The sequence below is a fragment of the Pleurodeles waltl genome, chromosome 12 (assembly GCF_031143425.1).
Source record: "Pleurodeles waltl isolate 20211129_DDA chromosome 12, aPleWal1.hap1.20221129, whole genome shotgun sequence".
Taxonomy (NCBI): domain Eukaryota; kingdom Metazoa; phylum Chordata; class Amphibia; order Caudata; family Salamandridae; genus Pleurodeles; species Pleurodeles waltl.
Genome location: NC_090451.1, coordinates 473,051,592 through 473,070,836, shown reverse-complemented (window position 1 = coordinate 473,070,836; position 19,245 = coordinate 473,051,592). Strand labels below are relative to the sequence as shown.

At 40.4% G+C, this 19,245-nt stretch overlaps 1 protein-coding gene across 6 annotated transcripts in view; it reads left to right on the top strand.

The window, feature by feature from the left end:
* Positions 1 to 19,245, top strand: part of CDH11 (cadherin 11) — a 246,256-nt gene that overhangs the window by 200,791 nt on the left and 26,220 nt on the right. For all 6 annotated transcript variants that reach the window (XM_069217106.1, XM_069217107.1, XM_069217108.1 and 3 more), the window contains 2 exons: positions 6,016 to 6,203; positions 17,031 to 17,284. In XM_069217106.1, the coding sequence (XP_069073207.1) occupies positions 6,016 to 6,203; positions 17,031 to 17,284 (442 nt within the window). The remainder of the gene's footprint in view (positions 1 to 6,015; positions 6,204 to 17,030; positions 17,285 to 19,245) is intronic.

The window sequence follows — 19,245 nt, the reverse complement described above, 5'->3', positions numbered from 1 at the left end:
AACGTTGCCTTGCCTCTCCTGAACGAACCAACGCACATTAACTGCTTTAGAAAGGGGACTTTGGAGTCCTGGATGCGTTGTTTCCTTCCTGGTGCATGCGCTATGTATCTCTCATAAAATTATAATGCAATGTAAATAGTTTATGATAGTCATTTGCCAGAATTTTCGCATTGCAGGGAAGTACCTTAAATTCACGAGGTTGAAATATTATGTCACTGCATCTGAATCTTTTTATTGACTTAGATAGCTATTGTTTTGTTTGTTTATTTTTAAGAAGTATTTTATGATGACCACCAGAAGGAAGTTTATATGTCCACCTAGAGATTATACCTTTACCTATCTTGCTATAGGGCATGCTCACCTTAATGCCACAATGTAGTTATAGATTATTTTTAGCTGGCTGTTGGAAATTTGCCATTTTTTGCAAGAGTACATTTTCTCTTTTTATGGAGTCCTGTTTATCTTGGCCACATAACTGTGCACTTTACCTTTGCTAACCAGTTGCAAAGTTTCTTTGCTCTCCTTTTCAAACCTATTGACATTACACATAATTGGCACATTTAATTTGCTTGTAAGTCCCTTGTATACAGTATGGTACAAACCAATATTCAGAGCCTGCAAATTAAATGCTGCTGGTGAGGTGTGGCACTGATTGTTCCACCAACTAAAGCAGCCCTGTAAAACATGTCTCCAGGCCTACTCTGCAGTCTGGATGTATAGTTTTAAACTGCAATTTTCGCACTAGCAAAATAAACCCTTTGCCAGGCCTAAACGTGCCTTTTATAATATCTATAAGCCACCTCTAAGGGAGGCCCTAAATGCCAGGTCAGGGTACATGGTACTTAAAAGATAGGACATGTATAGGTAATGTTTTAAATGTCCTAATAAAACCTCCAAAGTTATTTCTTGCTGTAGTAAGTCTGGCTCTGAATAAGTTAACACTGGTTTACACTATCACCTAAATTCAGTTTGAGAATAGCTAAAAAAATCAATAGACTCATTTCAATAGTAAATAAAAGTCCAACATAACGGGCATGTTGGATTCTATATTACTATTTTAAAAACTATGCTTTTAGAAAGTCGTCATTTTCCTGCCTAAACCCAAAAACAAAAAGAACAAATGATGGATGGAATGCTGAACAAATGAAACATTCACCCCAGATCTGCGTTAAAACCATTGTGTTTTTGCTCACCATACCATTCCAGTTTGGACCCAGTCATTTGCAAATCAGTCTTGTACCTGCTCCCCATGGGAAAAGCCCAATCCATACTGCTGGGCCAGGTCCTCTCTGGATCAGAAACAAGCTCCCTTGGACTGGTTTCAGGGTATCACCCCTTATCAGCCAGGCTAGCTTGAATCCGGTGGCATAGCAAGCACAGGACCCACTTCCGGGCATACCCTTCCCACTTAGGGCGACAATTGGAAAAAGAACAGTTGATTGATAATAATTCAGGCATTCAATCCAACAACTTGCTGTTTTTGCAAGACCTGATTGAGCTACTTTTTCTCTTTCCTTGTTGATGCTTTGCCTGTTTTTGGTTTGCTTCTTCTCCCCCGCACCACTTGTTGCCTGTTATTCTGAGCTGCTTCCAACCCTGCAAGTCTGTAATATAGCTACAGGCAATACGCCATTTAGGTTTTCTGCATGTCAGAGGCAGGCAGGGAAACTATATCAGAAATGTGCTTGGCAACCAACCTTCCATTCACAGATTGATAAATAGATGATGATGTTTAAGGCTGCAATTTAAAAGAAAAAGAGATGGCTTAAAATCATGTGCAACACGGCAGCCAGTCACCACTCTGAACCACTTTCCAGCTACTGATGCCCTTTAGCACCACAAGGTCATTTTACAGTCTGCATACATGCCCTTCATTGATAGCTGTGATAGGGGCACACCTTCAGCTGCTCACATTTGGTGCCATACTCTACCTTCTCATATTCTGAGCTCTTCACTAACACTCAGTCATTGACTTTCTTCTCATTCCCCTTTCGGTGGTAACAGCATTGTTCATGCTGCTGTCAACTCCACACCACTGTGTACATGTTCAGATGTAATTTTATTTTTGCAGTTTCATATAGTGCTAATTCAACCCAAAGGTGTTAGAGTGCTTTATAAGAGAACCAGTTACATCACACAAGATCACATTTATTTTTTAGATACTTTGAGATTACGTTGTTTGCATAGAATTGCATGATCTTAAGTTGACACTGAGGGCCTCATTACAAGTCTGGCGTTCGGACAAGCCGACCTCCAGACTCACGGTAAAGAGACTGCAGTGGAGCTGCCAGTATCCCGACATCCCCATTACAAGGTTTGCACTGGCCAGCCCAGTGGGAACTGTGCAGAAGCAATGGTCTTGGCTCCACATGGAGCCAAGGCCAATGCCATCGCACAGGGAGGCCCCCTAGCACCCTCAGAATTTGCAAAGTAGACAATGTGCATTCCGATGGTGCCGGGCAGGGGAGGGCCCAGGCATGGGCAGTGCAAGGGCCCCCTGTGGCTCCCAGCACTGGCTTACCACAAGCCTTTCCATGGCTGTCAGACCACCATGGAAAGGCTGGCAGTAAGTAGAGCTGTAATCAGCCAGGCAGCCCTGAGTTCAGTGCTGCCCTGACTGAGTACAACTCAGACTGCCATCAGACCATCGAGAACCATGTTCCAGGTGGGTATGACGATCCCCTGGCACTCCAACTGTGGTGTTCTGATATTTACCGCAAGGCTTGCAGTCCTTCGATCGCCCGCCTCGAAAAGAGGCCCTACAACTCAAACCTGTTTCCCCAGTTCCATAGTCAGCAGCTGTGCCTGTAACACCACATCCTCTCCCTTAATACTTTCAACCTGTCACTCAATATTACTTTATTCTACTGTATTCTAGGACATGTAATTTTGTTTCCACTTTTAAAGTGAGCCTGCATGCATGTGCATTTGCTTAAAAAGTCATGACTGATTAATGTTTTTACAAATACATACAGCAATACAACGTTTCTGGAGATAGCTTTAATGCTCCATATGAAGTACTAGTGGAAGCTGCATGGCCCATGAGTGCACCCCACTGCAGCACGGCAATCAACACATGACAGGGTTGAAAAGAGTCCCATTGCAAAATGGATGGCTTTTTTATTGCCTTTCAGCTATGTGTGAGCCATGCTCTATACAACATGGGTTGCCAAAGCTTGATTTAGTGGACTTTAAGAATGTCATCCCCTCAGCACTAACTGAGAGCCAGATGTGCATATTGCTTTTTGTACACCTGCATCCTTCAGTGCCTCTGATCCAGATGACAAGACTCACATCACACGATGTGGGATCTGCATGCAAGCACTTGTAGGAATGTAGCCACGTTGATTTGTTTTCAGTCATAAAAGGATTGTAATTTGGCTGACGGGCTTCAGGTGATCATGCCATACCATACAATACCATAGCACACCATACCATACCGTACCATACCATACCATACCATACCATAACAGGCCACACAATACAACATAACTAAAAATACATTGGCAATGCCTTAGCTCTTTCATAGATGAGATCTGCTGGCTTTGCCAATGCTTGTAATTTTTTTGCTACTGACAGTGAATCCCTATGCTGCCTTGTCCAGTGAACCCACATTGAAATATCAGATCAACATGATCCATAATATAAACTATGCCCTTTACACAATAACCCCGCCTACCCTTCAGTATTTCAGTTCCTTACATGCTCTTCTTTTAATCCAATAAATGCAAAATATTATGATTTCTTGGTTAATTACCTGAGGCACTTTGGGCCTGATTAATACTTTGGTGGAGGGGATTACTCCGTCACAAACGTGACGGATATCCCATCTGCCGTATTACAAGCACCATAAGATATAATGGAACTTGTAATATGGTAAGCAGGTTATCCTTCACGTTTGGGATGGAGTAATCCCCTCCACTAATCCGGCTCTTTGTGTTATTTCAGGTTCGAGCGCACAAGCGCTCGTCCCTGTTGTAATCTCTCTTTGGGCTTGTAACTACGCCCATGATACGTCTGTCACTTTCATTTGTTTGTGGGCTTGCCTTTTGCCTTTTAAAATCTGCTTGCTTTTGTTAGTGAAAGGCATGCATATGTCATGCCTTTTCCAGTGTTAAGCCCTCCTCGAGGGCACCGGCCAACTACTGAAAACTTACGAGGCTCGATGTTTCAACCTAGTTTCTGCACTACTTTATCTTTTTATTTTCCACGCAGCCCTGCATTGTGCATAGCGCGATCACACTCATTTTTTTCTTTCAATCAGTGTGACAAGAAAAGTCCAGTTAGGAGTTAACGACACTAATAGCTCTAACTCGAGCAAATGCAAGACCCGTTGCATTACAAATGCTTGTTTCTCTATCTTGTCCATATCTTTGTTCAAACAAGTCTTCAATTATTCTATCTAACCTCCTCCTGTCAAGTTTCTCCTGAATGTCAACCAGTTTATTATATTAGAAGGATGTAGTTAATCTATGCAAACTAATTATTCAGTCGAGGAAACTGGACCATAAGAGGAGAAAATTATTTAGCCACTTTTAAAGGACGAAACATACTGTTCTCCTTTCTTAAACATGGAACAGAATCCACAAAAACACATTGTGCCTCATGCTAATTGCATAACTCTTTTATATAAAGATGGCTAAGAATGGGTGTAATTAAAGGGGTACCCTGAAGTAATTTGTAAAAGTCACTGTTATTACCCGAAATGTAAATATAGATGGATGAAAATACTCATTGGAACTGGTACATTTCTCTATTCATGTAAATAACAATAGAATTGATGGTTAAATCTTTTCAATGTTTTTCGAAGCACAGTGGTAACTTGTTGAATAAGTTATATATAAAAAGACTGCTAAAAGAAAAAAATATCGATTAAGGAACCCAGGGCTTAGAGACGAAAGTGGCGTGGAATCTGGTGATTTGCAACCATGGAGAGTGAAGTCACAAGTTTTGAATTCTCTGACGGGTCAATGGCTGGAGATATGTATGTACTGGGAGTGCAAGTGCACTGAAACGTGTATGCCCTTGTAGATGTATAAGGCATGCTCTTATACTTCCACATAGACTAATGCCCTTCTCCTAGGTGGATACAGAGATCGGTCCTCTAGGTCCAGAGGAATGATCTCTGCATGATTTACACAGTTTCTTTATCCTGGTTCGCATCGTTCTAAACAGGCGCAGTCCGAAGTGAGCACTTCTGCATGCATATCATTAAAACATGGATTTCTCAAAAACATGTGTTACATATCTAATAACCCACTTCTAACTAGGAAAACGTGTAAGACCAATAAATGAGGCTCTAATACGTTTACGGTGTAAATTGCACATAAATAATCTCTTTCATGAATCAGGGTACATAAATGTGCCCAATTACATGTGCAAAATGTACACAAGGGTTGTTAAGATGCTTTATGAGTGTAGCCTAGTATGTGTGGCATCCTGGTTTAGAAGAAATAGTGAGTAATTGAGACCTCGTATAGATGATTTGAACTTGAAAATTTGTTTTAAGCTCCACATCGATGCTTAATTTGTCCAGGTAGTTGAGGATGGTGTGTCCGACTTTTGTTTTTGGTGACCAACACTTATTTTTCATCATAAGTTTTTTACCGAGAGCAAGCAAGAGAAAGGCTGCGATATAAGAAATGAGGATGAAAACGAAAATCTGTGAGAAAAGGAAGAAAGCATGGACAAAAAAGAATCTGCAAGAGTAAGTTAAAGAGATAGTGACAGTTTTGGGCACTGACAATCCTAACTATGGGAACAAACAGCAGACTACAATACTGACAGTAGATTCCTAAGAAAGACGTTGGACCTCTAAGTTTTTATTTTTTTAATAAGGACTACTCCACATGCATAGAGTTCAATATTGTTTCTCATCAATAGAGAATGTTGTTGAAATCGAAAGCTCTGTGTTCGCGTGTCATTGAAGAAATTATTATTTCCATAGCATTCGGATAAAATGTTGTGATATATTTTTTGTACATTAGCATTAACCTGCAACTCTTTTTTGTCCAGGTGCATATCCCATGTCTGTTTCAGAAGCGGCAGTACCAGGGGAAGAAGTGGGAAGGTTGAAGGCAAGAGATCTTGACATTGGAGAAAATGGTCTGATAAGCTATCGTGTTATAGATGGGGATGGAGCAGAAATGTTTGAAATCACAACTGATTATGAGACTCAGGAAGGCGTGGTAAAGCTCAAAAAGGTATGGTAAAATGACAAAATATACATGAAATATATATTACCTATTGGCGGTCACCAGCAGGTAGTTATAGTTGGGACCTAGTTTCCATTTAAAAGCTTTTTTTAACTTGCCTACATCTTTGGCACCGCTTGACGAATCTTCACAAAATGTTCCAAAGAAGGTGCTCCGTAGCATCTTGAGGTGCATGTAAGTTTCAGGTTGATCCATTAAGTTCGGGCAGTGAAAAAGTGGAGGGGTTAAAAAACAGGAGTTTCCATTGTTAATTTCAATAGACTCTTTAGACACACCTGCAGACTGAACCACTAGACGGAATTACACCAAGTTTAACAGAAAGGTAGCTTTTGGCATGCAGGTGAGCCTTTGTCTTATTTTGTGTAAATCCATTCAGTAGTTTAGGAGACATTAAAGGAAATCCAAATTTGGATATCGAGGGTCGCAACAGACTGACAATCTTCTGCAGACATCTTATTTGCCACCAATAGTTCAACCAGGAAGTGTTGGTAGCCATTGTGAGACTAGGCTTTAGTTGAGTCTCAAAAATAAAAGTAAAATAAAGAAAAGGGGGCAGGGTAACTTTACTATACCCCAATAGCCTTGGTGCAGGGGTCTCCCAGGGACATCCCCCAGTGCTAAAAAGCATAAAAAATAAAAAGTGCAGTAAAAAGCACAACTATTCTCAAATTTCACTGCATTTTTTTTTAAAGCAAAGGCTTTTATTTTTCCCCTGGGTGTACCAAGTCATGGGGAATATTATTTTAAGGGGGGGCACACAGGGTCCCTTTCCTAGGGCTTACTGAAGACCCATGGACTGCTAGCTCCTGGGGGCTTTGCCTATAAATTATGTGTTGTGGGGGGCACACGGCCCTCGTGTCCCTGGTCCCGCCACCTACCAATGCAAAGTTCTGAAGAAATATAGAACTGGGGACTGCCACCTCCCTGGGCTTTAAATATACTGGGGGTCATTATGACTTTGGCAGACGGAAAACCCTGTCCACCCAAGTCCTGATGGGTAGGTTGCCGTCAGTATAGCTACCTCCCCGCCGGCCCCATTGCGAGTTTCCCACAGGTCAGCAGGTCAAAACAGTTTCCACCTGCTGGCCCAGCGGGAAACGGCCTACAGCATTGTCGCTAGCTTGTAATAGAGCTGGTGGCAATGCTATACAGTGTAGGGTGCACCAGCTCAAGTCGCAAAGTTCACTGTCTGCAAAGCAGACAGTGAACTTTGAGATGGGGCTGGCCAGGGGAGCCCCTGCACTGCCCATGCCAAGTGCATGGGCAGTGCAGGGGCCCCCGTGGGGCACCCTGCACCCCATCTCTGCCAGCCTTTACATGGAAGGGTTGCTGCCATGTACCCACTGGTGGAGAGGGGGGTCGTAATCCCTAGGGCAGCGCTGCTTGCAGCACTGCCCTGGCAGATTAGGAATGCCAGCACCGCCAGACCCTCCTGTAGAAGAAAACTGGCAGTGCTAGTGGTCGGACTGTGGTGCTACCACAGCAGTCATAATGTGGTAATCAGACTACCACATTTGCGGCGGTCCAACTGCCACCGCGACCCTGCGTCTCCTGCTACCTGCCAAAGGGCCCACCTATGGGAGGTAGCTGTTGCAGGGTGGGAGTCAAACAGCCCCGCTTGCAGAATGCAGAGTTTTCATCTGTTTCCCTTAATGCATATATGCATGAAGGGAAACAGATGAAAACATTGCTCTCTCAAGTAGGGAGCTGTTATTTTAAACAGCTCCCTGCTTTCATGCTTGCTAGAGCAATGCAGACTTCTGTAGGAGTCAGGAGCCAGCTGGGACCACAGGGGCCTTAAGGTTCCCCCAACAGTCCCCCCAAAAGTTTCAAAAAGGAAAAAAAAAATTGAAGTGCAGATCTGCAGTTTCACCTTGAAAATGATCTAATATAGAGGCTTGAGGAGAAATCAAATTGACAAAGTTACAAACACACAAGGACAATTGAGACATTTCCTTGCCATCCTTTACGCAGTTGTAGTGTAGGAGATGCACTATACATTTACCCAAGGAGGTAGCACTCACTAAATAGCCAGTAAAAAGTATTCCAGCTGGGTAAACATTTTGAACTAAACAGTGGCCTCTTCTTGGATAAATATGCATAGCACAATGCTGATTTTACCGAAATTAAACCTCAGCTGCAAGCACTTACACATAAAAGGCAAGCAGGTGCCCACATTGAAGCTCCCCTTCTGTGAAGCTCCCCTTCTGTCATGTCGCGTAGGTTCTCATTATTCTAATGAGACTACTGGATGTTGAGCAGCAAGATCGTCCACGGTCTGGGAGACTGAGTCTGACCCACTGTGGGTGACACCTGTCACTCTAAATCCAGGTTTTGTTCCGGCTAAATAGCAGTGCCTCATCTCTCCCGAAAGGTAGAGATGATTGGGCAGCCGAGTGCATGACATATCATACTTCTCAGGGAAGTCGTGGTCACTTAGGTCGCATCTGGTTTTCTCATTCACAATTCGGTCTCATATATCAATGACAATGAAAGCAGTATAGGTTTTAAAGACTGGTTTAATAAAACTACTGCATTTTAGATAGCAAAGTGTGAGCTGCAATAACCACAATGACACACCATGACAATATTAAAATGGTGATGATGAGAGTGAAGCATAAGAATAACGCTATCATATTGCCACTAGAATCGATGGACTATTTTCTATCTGAATCATAATTTGAGCACAGCATGTTAAGCTCTAATCCTGCCTTTCAGGTTCCCCCGGGAGGACATCGACCCTCATACCTGAGCAAAGGCCTGTAGTCTGTGTTAGCATCTGCAGCAAAGCATTCACAAATCAGCATACAGTCGTGGTTCCCTGGCTGGAATCTCCCTCTTGACGTGTAATGGGACCAGGAGGTGTTTTTATAATAACACAGCTAATGTTCTAAGAAAATGTCCCTACCTAAGGATGTGTAGTTTCTATGAATGTTGGAGACTAAACCTCTACCATGTTCACTGGCAATGTACCAAACTTGTAGCCTTGAATGAAGCACAAAGTGATCAAGAATGTCTTGTTTGAGAACACAGTGCTGGGTTAAGCAAAACAGTTAGATAAAAGAAATTAAAACAAGACCGTAAAACTGGTTATTGTAAAAATAACACTGCAAAGCTGAGTAAAATATATCTAGATCAAAGTGCACAGCGGCCTAGTGTATTAAACTAACTTGCATGGAGCTATAACTAAAATGGCTACACAGCACCCTTCCCTTGTCGGTTGACAGTGGTTCAAGCCACAACAAAAATTTCTCAAACTAAGATATATATAAAACCCTAGTCAATTTTGACAAATTAAAAGAACACACAAGCACACTACTTGGCAATTTAAAACATGAGCATGTGGCTTATAACCGAATTCAATGATAATGTCAATTTAGAAAAGTTCCAAATTAAGTATGAGTCATGGAAAGTAGGAGATCTTCCACTTCAGCAGGTGACAGAACAGGAAAGTCCACGCCAAAAGTGATCAAGGAGAAAGTGTGTTCCATAGCCCCAAGGTCAACCAAGGCGACATCCCGTGGAGTGCCCAGTGATGATTGGTGGCCACTTCCTCCAGGAAGGGTAGCTCATAATTAGCTTCACGTAGCAAACGCAGCCTCAGTGTGCATGTCTGCTATGAACTCTCAGCGAGAACATCAACAGATCAGCATCTATTGCTGGGGGGCGCTGCTGTGAAAGACAAACTTCCAGTGCATGTTCGAAAGAGCACCAGAGGCACCGGAACACGGGCTGCACACAATACAAAACCGGTCTTAATGACAAAGACCAGTCACACTCCAAATGCTCCAGGAGTGGTGCTCCAAAATGCTGCATCATACATTCACGACACAGGTGCGCTGATGGGAGCACCGTCATTTGTCCTCATTGCGGCGGGGCAGCCACTGCGCATAAACAACAGCAACAACAGGATGCCAGCTAATAAAGCCAAACCCCCCCAAAATGCTACAGAAAAGGAGTGGATAGCTGAAGGTATCAAACCGAATATGGAGGAAAAGGTGTGAACAAAACCATATATATATATATATATATATATATATATATATATATATATATATATTTATTAATATATGTATATATATATATTTTTCTTCAAACAAAACGTGCTCAGAGACGGGCTCCAAACGGCCATTAAGGGGTGGTGCGGTGGCAACTGGCAGAGCACTCCGGTTAAACTTCATTAACAAAAAAAAACTTCTGCAGAAACCGCACACTCAGGAAATCAAAAGCAAAAAGGTATTTATTTCACACACAACGCGTTTCGGCTGGCAAGCAGCCTTGATCACATGTAAATACCTTTTTGCTTTTGAATTCCTGAGTGTGCGGTTTCTGTGGTAGTTTTTGTTGTATATATATATATATATATATATATATATATATATATATATATATATATATATAAAATAAAATCCTGCAACAGCTGACTACAACCACCAAGGGGGCCGGTGCCAGGCTCCGGATGCAGGCTCCGTAATTATATCCAGTTTTTTCCTTCAGTTTATAATCTTGAAAGAGAACGCCGGCACTCTGTACTGCTGCACAATAATTGATTTATTTCACACCGAAAACGCGATCACATCAATCCAAAGGTTCTGGGCTAACGCGTTTCAACCAAAACGGTCTTTGTCAAAGCCCACCTTATTACAACTAAACATATACAAGCTGCACCGTCTCTCCCCCCCTCATTATATCCTGTTTCCCATTAGACATAGAAAAAATCCTATAATTCAAATTGACAATCCTCAACACCAAAAATTCTAAATAAACCACTATAATTTTTAAAGTATTTTCTCCATCATTAATTCATTATCTCAATCTCATGACTATAATTAATTTCCAAATAACATCACTTTTCTTTCTCTTTTTCTCTTTTTCCTCTTTTTTTCTTTTTTTCTCATTATCATATATTTTCAAGACTTTTTACTCACTATGGTATCTACTTTCCCATTATCATCAAAAATTATATATTGCATATTAATAACAAAGAAACATTCAAATTATTTCCTAAACGAGGGTATTGGTGCCAGCTTACATAAACAGCGCCTAGTTCTGCTATATTACCCATTAACCCACATGTACATACAGTTCTTCATCCTGGTTCAGCCCCCACGGGGCTCTACTATTGAGTCTGATGATATATTCCGATTCCATTTTCCTCAACATCCGTTCCCTGTCTCCTCCTCGCGGGGATAACACCACCCTGTCAATCCCAAAAAATAACATACCATCAACTTTCCCCTCATGAAATTGTCTACAATGTCGAGCTATGGGATAATTGGAATCATTGTTTTTAATTGCCCGCCAATGTTCCAATATCCGTTTCTTCACCGGAAAAATTGTGCTGCCTACATAACAGAGGTTACATGGACATTTAATAACATACACCGTATAATCCGAATTACAATTTTATAAATCTATTAATTTCCTTCTCCTCCCCTGTGGGCAGCATATATGTCTTACAATTTTTACTATGTTTGCATGCCTTACACCTCATACATTTGTAAAAACCTTTATCTTTCAAAAATCCCATACTTTCACTCTTACTTTTATTCTCATAGCTGTGTACTAATATATCCCGTAGAGATCGACTCTTCCTATATGTTATCCTCGGACAGGGACCCACTAACGGACCTATCGCCCTGTCCGTTCTAATCAAATGCCAATACTGCTTTAAAATATTTACCATTGCTTTGGAACCGGCATTGTAGGTTGTAATACATCTTATCACCTTCTCAGCACTTTCTCGTTTTTTTGGAAATAGGATACTCTCCCGATTAATATTTGCTACCTTGCTGCAAGCATCCCTAATAACGCTACCAGGATAACTCCTGGATCTGAACCTTGCAATCATGTTACTCTGTTCTTTCTCAAATCTAGTCTTTGTACTACAATTCCTTCTTGCTCTTAAGAGTTCCCCATAGGGTATACTCCATTTGAGTTTAGCAGGGTGGGCACTCCTAGCATGTAAAATACTATTTCCTGCAGTACTTTTTCTATACAACCTTGTCTGGACCTTGTCACCCTCTATTTCAACTAAAACATCCAAAAACTCCATCATATGTCTATCCATTGTATATGTGAATTTCAAATTAAAGGCATTCCTCTGTAAGCCCTCCATAAATTCCAGTAGGACATCCCCCGGGCCATCCCAAATCATGAAAATATCATCAATGAATCTTGTCCAAAAAATCACATGCTTTATCCATCTATCATTTTCTTCTGTCATTACATATCGGGTCTCCCACCAACCCATAAAAAGACATGCAAAACTTGGAGCGAAACAGCTCCCCATCGCAGTCCCTGTAATCTGCCTGAACCAGATTGACAGGGTGGTGTTATCCCCGCGAGGAGGAGACAGGGAACGGATGTTGAGGAAAATGGAATCGGAATATATCATCAGACTCAATAGTAGAGCCCCGTGGGGGCTGAACCAGGATGAAGAACTGTATGTACATGTGGGTTAATGGGTAATATAGCAGAACTAGGCGCTGTTTATGTAAGCTGGCACCAATACCCTCGTTTAGGAAATTAATTTGAATGTTTCTTTGTTATTAATATGCAATATATAATTTTTGATGATAATGGGAAAGTAGATACCATAGTGAGTAAAAAGTCTTGAAAATATATGATAATGAGAAAAAAAGAAAAAAAGAGGAAAAAGAGAAAAAGAGAAAGAAAAGTGATGTTATTTGGAAATTAATTATAGTCATGAGATTGAGATAATGAATTAATGATGGAGAAAATACTTTAAAAATTATAGTGGTTTATTTAGAATTTTTGGTGTTGAGGATTGTCAATTTGAATTATAGGATTTTTTCTATGTCTAATGGGAAACAGGATATAATGAGGGGGGGAGAGACGGTGCAGCTTGTATATGTTTAGTTGTAATAAGGTGGGCTTTGACAAAGACCGTTTTGGTTGAAACGCGTTAGCCCAGAACCTTTGGATTGATGTGATCGCGTTTTCGGTGTGAAATAAATCAATTATTGTGCAGCAGTACAGAGTGCCGGCGTTCTCTTTCAAGATTATAAACTGAAGGAAAAAACTGGATATATATATATATATATATATATTCCCCTTAAAAACAAAGATTACAGGGATATTATAGTTAGGTTCACCTTTTAAACATACAAAACCACAACAATTCACCTGTTATAGTTACAGATACTTCAAGTTCCAATATTTCATGCACTAAGGTAACTATAACTCGCACCCCGACCGTGCACAGTTTTTTATGTAAAATTTTGCGGAAAATATTATATTGATATCATTAATGATGTTTTCAAAATGTCATGAGTGCTGCAATTTGTGGGGTAATTAGCAGTGCATGGCAAAGGCACAAGTTATAGTTACTTAAAATAACCTATAACTATAACAGATTAATTTATATGATTTTGTACATTTAAAGTGTAAGCCTAACTATAACGTCCCTGTAACCTTTGTTTTTTAAGTGAAACTCAACATTTCTTTAAAATTCTATTTTCTAACACCCCTGTAACCTTTGGTTTTGTCAGTGAATTTCAATGTTATTTTTAAAGTAAAGTAACTTGAATTATAATACATTAATTCAACCACTGCTGTGCATAGCCTTTGGCCGTGCGTGGTGGAGTTTGTCACAGGGCCTTGCCACCCCCATAATCACCTAACCCCGTATTGCGCACGAGGCAGGGTTGGTCACAGGACCAGACCTGTGGTCAATGTCTGTGGCCAATCCCCTATTACCAAACAACCCCGTGTCAAGCATGGCCTTTGGCCATACACAGTAGGTTTGGGTCTCAGCAACAGTTGACAAGAGGAAACCCACTCATCAGAGTCACTACATGAGATATTGCGCCTCACAAAGGGAAGGATGCAACCACCTCGATCAAGAATTATACATAACTTTTGAAGCTGGAAATGCAGCGAAAACACCCTTGATTTGCATTGGCCATGCATAAAAAGTTAGGCTGATTAGTACTTCACATAAGGGGAGCTTCAATGTGGCACCGGCAACGTTTGGTCAGGCTCTAACTTTCGGGTCCTCCGGAGTTTCTCTGTCTCATTATATATAATGACACCTCAATGCCTTATGCGGAGACTTCTGTGGTACTGAGGATTTCCACCATAGCTGTGTAGGTAATCCTACTACAACTGGCGGTTGTTCAAGCTTAAACTTTAAAAGGAAACCCCATTTTGGTGTGCCTTCTCTGAACTAATAGTGTTACTATCATGACGAATCCCCAACATGTACAAATAGCTGTTAACATGAGGCAACCTCTTACAGCACACTTACTAGCAAATGGCCGAACAGCCCTGGGAGTTCCAGTCACATTTGTGGTGGACACCCATGCAGCTTATAGAACAGAACTTTTTTACTCTTGCATCACATTTCCAGCAGTTGATGGGAACACTAATACATTTCATCAATATACACCTGCGAACGCGCCTGGACAATACAGAGCATACGCATATTTAGAGATACCTCTATCTTATCAACAACATAATAATTGGCTTGATGGCGCCCTACCCCATACAATATTACCAGTAAAGTAAGGTCCAATAAGCAATGACGGTCCTACCTGGTCTTTATTGGCCATCTATTCACCACATCCTGCGGCTGGAAATTTAGCAGTAGCTGAGGTTTGGCGCTTACACATTGAATTAACAGCAATATATAGACAATTAGTACAATTTGTGATGCCAACATTAAATACAAACCCAGCACGCGCTGCTCCAGCACATCCACAAGCAGCAACGCCAGGTATAAATCTTGCAACTGTACATTCGATTTGGTTAGCACAGAAAATTAATACGCTGGAGGCAGTATTTCCCCATACAGGATTTAAGGATAAACATAGAATATTAACAATGTGCTTGCCTTTTGGGATGGTCCCTAAAGTAGAAAACTGTAATACCTGGGGTACGGTATTTGCCGGGCTCTATACGACCGCACACGGTACACCGACACTTGTTAATTTACCGGAAGTGCTGAAACAAATTCAGGATGAATATGGGGCTGCCCCAGCCCTAGTTTTGGGGATGCAATTGATGGGCAATTTTGCCACAATTTCCTCAATCATTTTAAGTAACCTTAAAGGGGAAGCAGTCACACTTGAAATAACTCTATAACTGCTGAATTTCTATGGTTTTGTATGAGTAAATTCAGAACCTAGCTATAATGTCCCTGTGACGTTTGTTTTTTAAGTGAATTTCTAAGGTTTTTATAATTATATTTCCTAACAATAACATCCATGGAACCTTTGGTTTTTCAGTGAATTTCTATGTTTTGTTTAACATAAAATAACTTTTATTACTATACATTAACCCAACCACTGCTGTGCATGGCCTTTGGCTCTGCACTGCAAGGGTTGCACAGCCTTGCTCAAGGCCAGGCCCTGTGGCCAACTCCCTATTACCACCAACCCAATGCTGTGCATGGCCTTTGGCCATGCGCAGTTGGAGTTGCCCACAGGGCCTTTCTCTCTGGGTGTGAGAATAAGTGTGAGAGGGTGTCTCTGGGTGTGAGAATGGCTGTGGGAGTGTCTGTTTAGGTATGAGAGTGGGTGTCAGAAGGACTATGTGGGTATGAGAGTGGGTGTGAGACTGTCTGATTGCACTCCAATAGATGAAAGATAAATTCATTTTGCCTTTCCAGAATTGGAGCTTCAACTAGGGCACCTGTTACGTCTATATTTTTAAGTTCTTTCTACTGAGGTTTAATAGCAGTAAAATGTGAATCATGGCTAAAACAAAAGTCTACCTATTCCTTTATCCAGCAAGAGTCCAGTTTGCACAAAATGTCTAGCGAAGTGGAGCACTTTCTACTAGTTAGTTAGTAAGTGCTACCTTTTTGGGTAAATTGATTACAAGCACATTTTTATTGTTCTGGTTTCTTGCTTGCCAAAATGCTAAAGTGGGAGTGTTTACCACACCAAGTAATTAAAGGTTCCCTATGGTGGGATATTTCCAAGTACTGGGAATACCTATGTTACAGTTTTCCAGCGGAAAGTAGGGATTACATGTGGAAAAGGGAGCATACCACACCTGTCTTTGCATGTGTCTCGTTTTCATTCATATATTTCTGAATGGTTGACCTGTCAAAATTTGCTTTTGAGAAATTGTGAGTTTTCAAAGTTTACTCCAAAACTCGGAATTCAGTTTCCTGCACTAATTCAGGGATTAGAATTCACCACCCCATTTCTATTAGGGACCATTGTTGGTTTATGTTACATACAAGGTTCTGAAAATAGTAGATACTATTGTTTGAAATAATTTTGCCTTCAGTTAGTCAAAACTCTTCACAGAATATCAGACTAAGATGTGAATGATATGTCACACTTATGTATGTGAATTTGTTTACAATACAATGCTTGCTGTTACCTAAAATGTATGGTGATCATTGCACTATTCTAGGAAGAATTAATGGCTGAATCTACCCCGCAGAAATTAGACCCTGTTTCCTGCATTCTGTACAGAAATATCAGCATGAATTCTTACCATACTACACAATTAATTTCACAAATTACATACCATATTATGGGGAGTAGTGGAGATTGTTTGTGAGCCTTGATTGCAGCATAACACCTCAGTGTCTTTCTTACTGCAGCAGGACAACCATTATGCACAAATAATAACATCAGTGACTATATTTGGTACCTCCAATATTCCACAAGTAGGGTTTGCAAAAAAACAAAACATAATTTGTATGTTAGAGATGTAAAGCCTGTCAAGTATCTTTGATTTGTGTTCATAAAATTCTACATTTATGCCTATTTTGAAATTCTTCTGTACAAATATGCTTCTTTCTTACTGATTCTTTGTTCCTTGTTCAATCAGATCCTTGATTTTGAAACAAAAAAGGCATACAGTATGAAGGTGGAAGCCTCCAATGTTCACCTTGATCCTCGGTTCATCAGCAGAGGACCCTTCAAAGACACTGCCACTGTCAAGGTGGCAGTAGAAGACTTTGATGAAGCTCCCATGTTCTTAGAACCTAGTTACACTCTGGAGGTTGATGAAAATGCAGCAGAAGGTACCTACGTTGGTCGTGTCCATGCTAAAGACCCAGATGCTGCCAATAGTCCTATAAGGTAAGATGTGCTATCACATGACACTTTGTTTTAAGGTAAATGGAGCACTATACATCAATATTGAGCAAAGAAATAATAGCAATTCCCAGTCTAAGTGTAAAAACAGATCCGGTCAATGAAACATATTCAACCATGAGTCTGTTTTTAAACAGAGATTTAGAATAACAATTCCAGAATGCTTCTCTTTGAACATACAAAGACATTTAATTCTGTGAGAGAGAAAAATATTACTGAACAAGTCCAAGAATCATCTCTCGATAAATTAAACATTGAAATTCTCCTTAAAATGTAACCCTCACACTTCTTTGGGATACAAAGGTCATGAGTCAGAGGAAGAAAGATATGTAAATAATTTATTGTGCAAGATAAGTAAAACCCAGGACAATAATAGTGAAATCAATCACATAAAATCGCACATATATTAACAGTGCATCATAGATACATTAACATCTTTTTCCATTCCTTAATTGTCTATAGTTTTCGTGGTCATTTTTAGGTTGCTTATGTTGACCTGGTCCCATCTATTCTTGTTCTGCTTAGAAGAATCTGCTGTAGCTGGGCATTTTTTTGTATGATCAATGATTTTATTTGAGGGACACCTTGAACACAGAAGCATGGCGTCTTTACCTGTCCATCTTTTAAATACTTTCTACTTATATTTATCAAACGTGGACTGAGGCATACAATGTGTTCAGTTGTTTCCATAAAGGCATGACTCAGGTGAAATGTCTTACCAATATTTGAAGAAGGTGTGCAAGATTCTTCAAATTGTAGTAATGGAATATAGAATAATCTAAATCTAAAAAGATGCTTGTTTCAGTGAGTCCGAGTTCAAACCCAAATAGACTTGCTGTCACTTTTTGTATGAGTTTTCGATGTAACCTGAATTTTTATACTTACCTTTAGACTCAAAGTCAATATGAGAGGAAGTTGACAGATTTTTCTCGATTAAGGATTTCTTGGCATGCTTTGTCACTATTGGAAGAGCAGATAATAATGGAAGGTTACTATTTCTAGTGCATTTTTTGACTTGTCTGATACCATGATTCTTTTTCCTGATGTAAAGTTTAGATCCTCATTCATAATTTCTTTCAGGACATTTCTAACAGCTTTATGGCAGTCGCAGATATAATTATTTAGTGTGATAAAGGTTACAGCTTGTAGGTGAAAAATGCACACTTCTAATCTTATTGACAGGTGAGGAGTTGACAGTCTCAAGTTGAAATACTGTGGCAGAATTTGGGAAAATAGCAAGTTTAAGGCATCTACAGTTTGTTTTTTGAAGCTAAGCGATCCATATTGAAGCACAGGAAGAACTTAGATTTTTAAAACAGTAAGTGTAGGACCAACTGCCCCTTATATATTTTTAATGAAGTGTATGACGGCTTGGGATGTTGCAGTTCATCAATCTTTTACTTGCTCTTTGTAAATGGACCAGTTTAGTTTTTAATCAAATTTTAGCTCACGATACGTGTATTGTGGCATTACTTTTTGTTTTCCAACCTCCATGCATAACTCAGTTTGGATATTCCAAATAGCATTTTTTTGTTTTATTAAGTTTATTAAAAGGCCATTTATTATGTTTATTTTTGTAAGTGATGTAATTGTTTTTGTGAATAATTTTGGGTAGTGGATATTAGAATGAGGTCACCTGCAGATGCTAGGTGAGAAATATTTCATCTCTTTCCCTGATGCATGTTTGCAGGCATGGAAAGAGATGAAACCTCCACTTCCAGTGGGTGAGAACTCTTTGACAGCTCTTGCCTCCTGGAAGCAGAGTGTTTGCTCTCACTTGGCAGGAGCTATCAAAGTTCCCTCCAAGTCAGGGCAAACAGCTATGCCCCAGGTGTGGCACCCCTGACCATAGCAGGAGGTGGCCCTGGGGGGTGGTGTTCCACAGGGCCATGTATGGCTCCACAAATGGGGGCTGCTTATCTCCCTTCCAACATTTGACTAGCCCC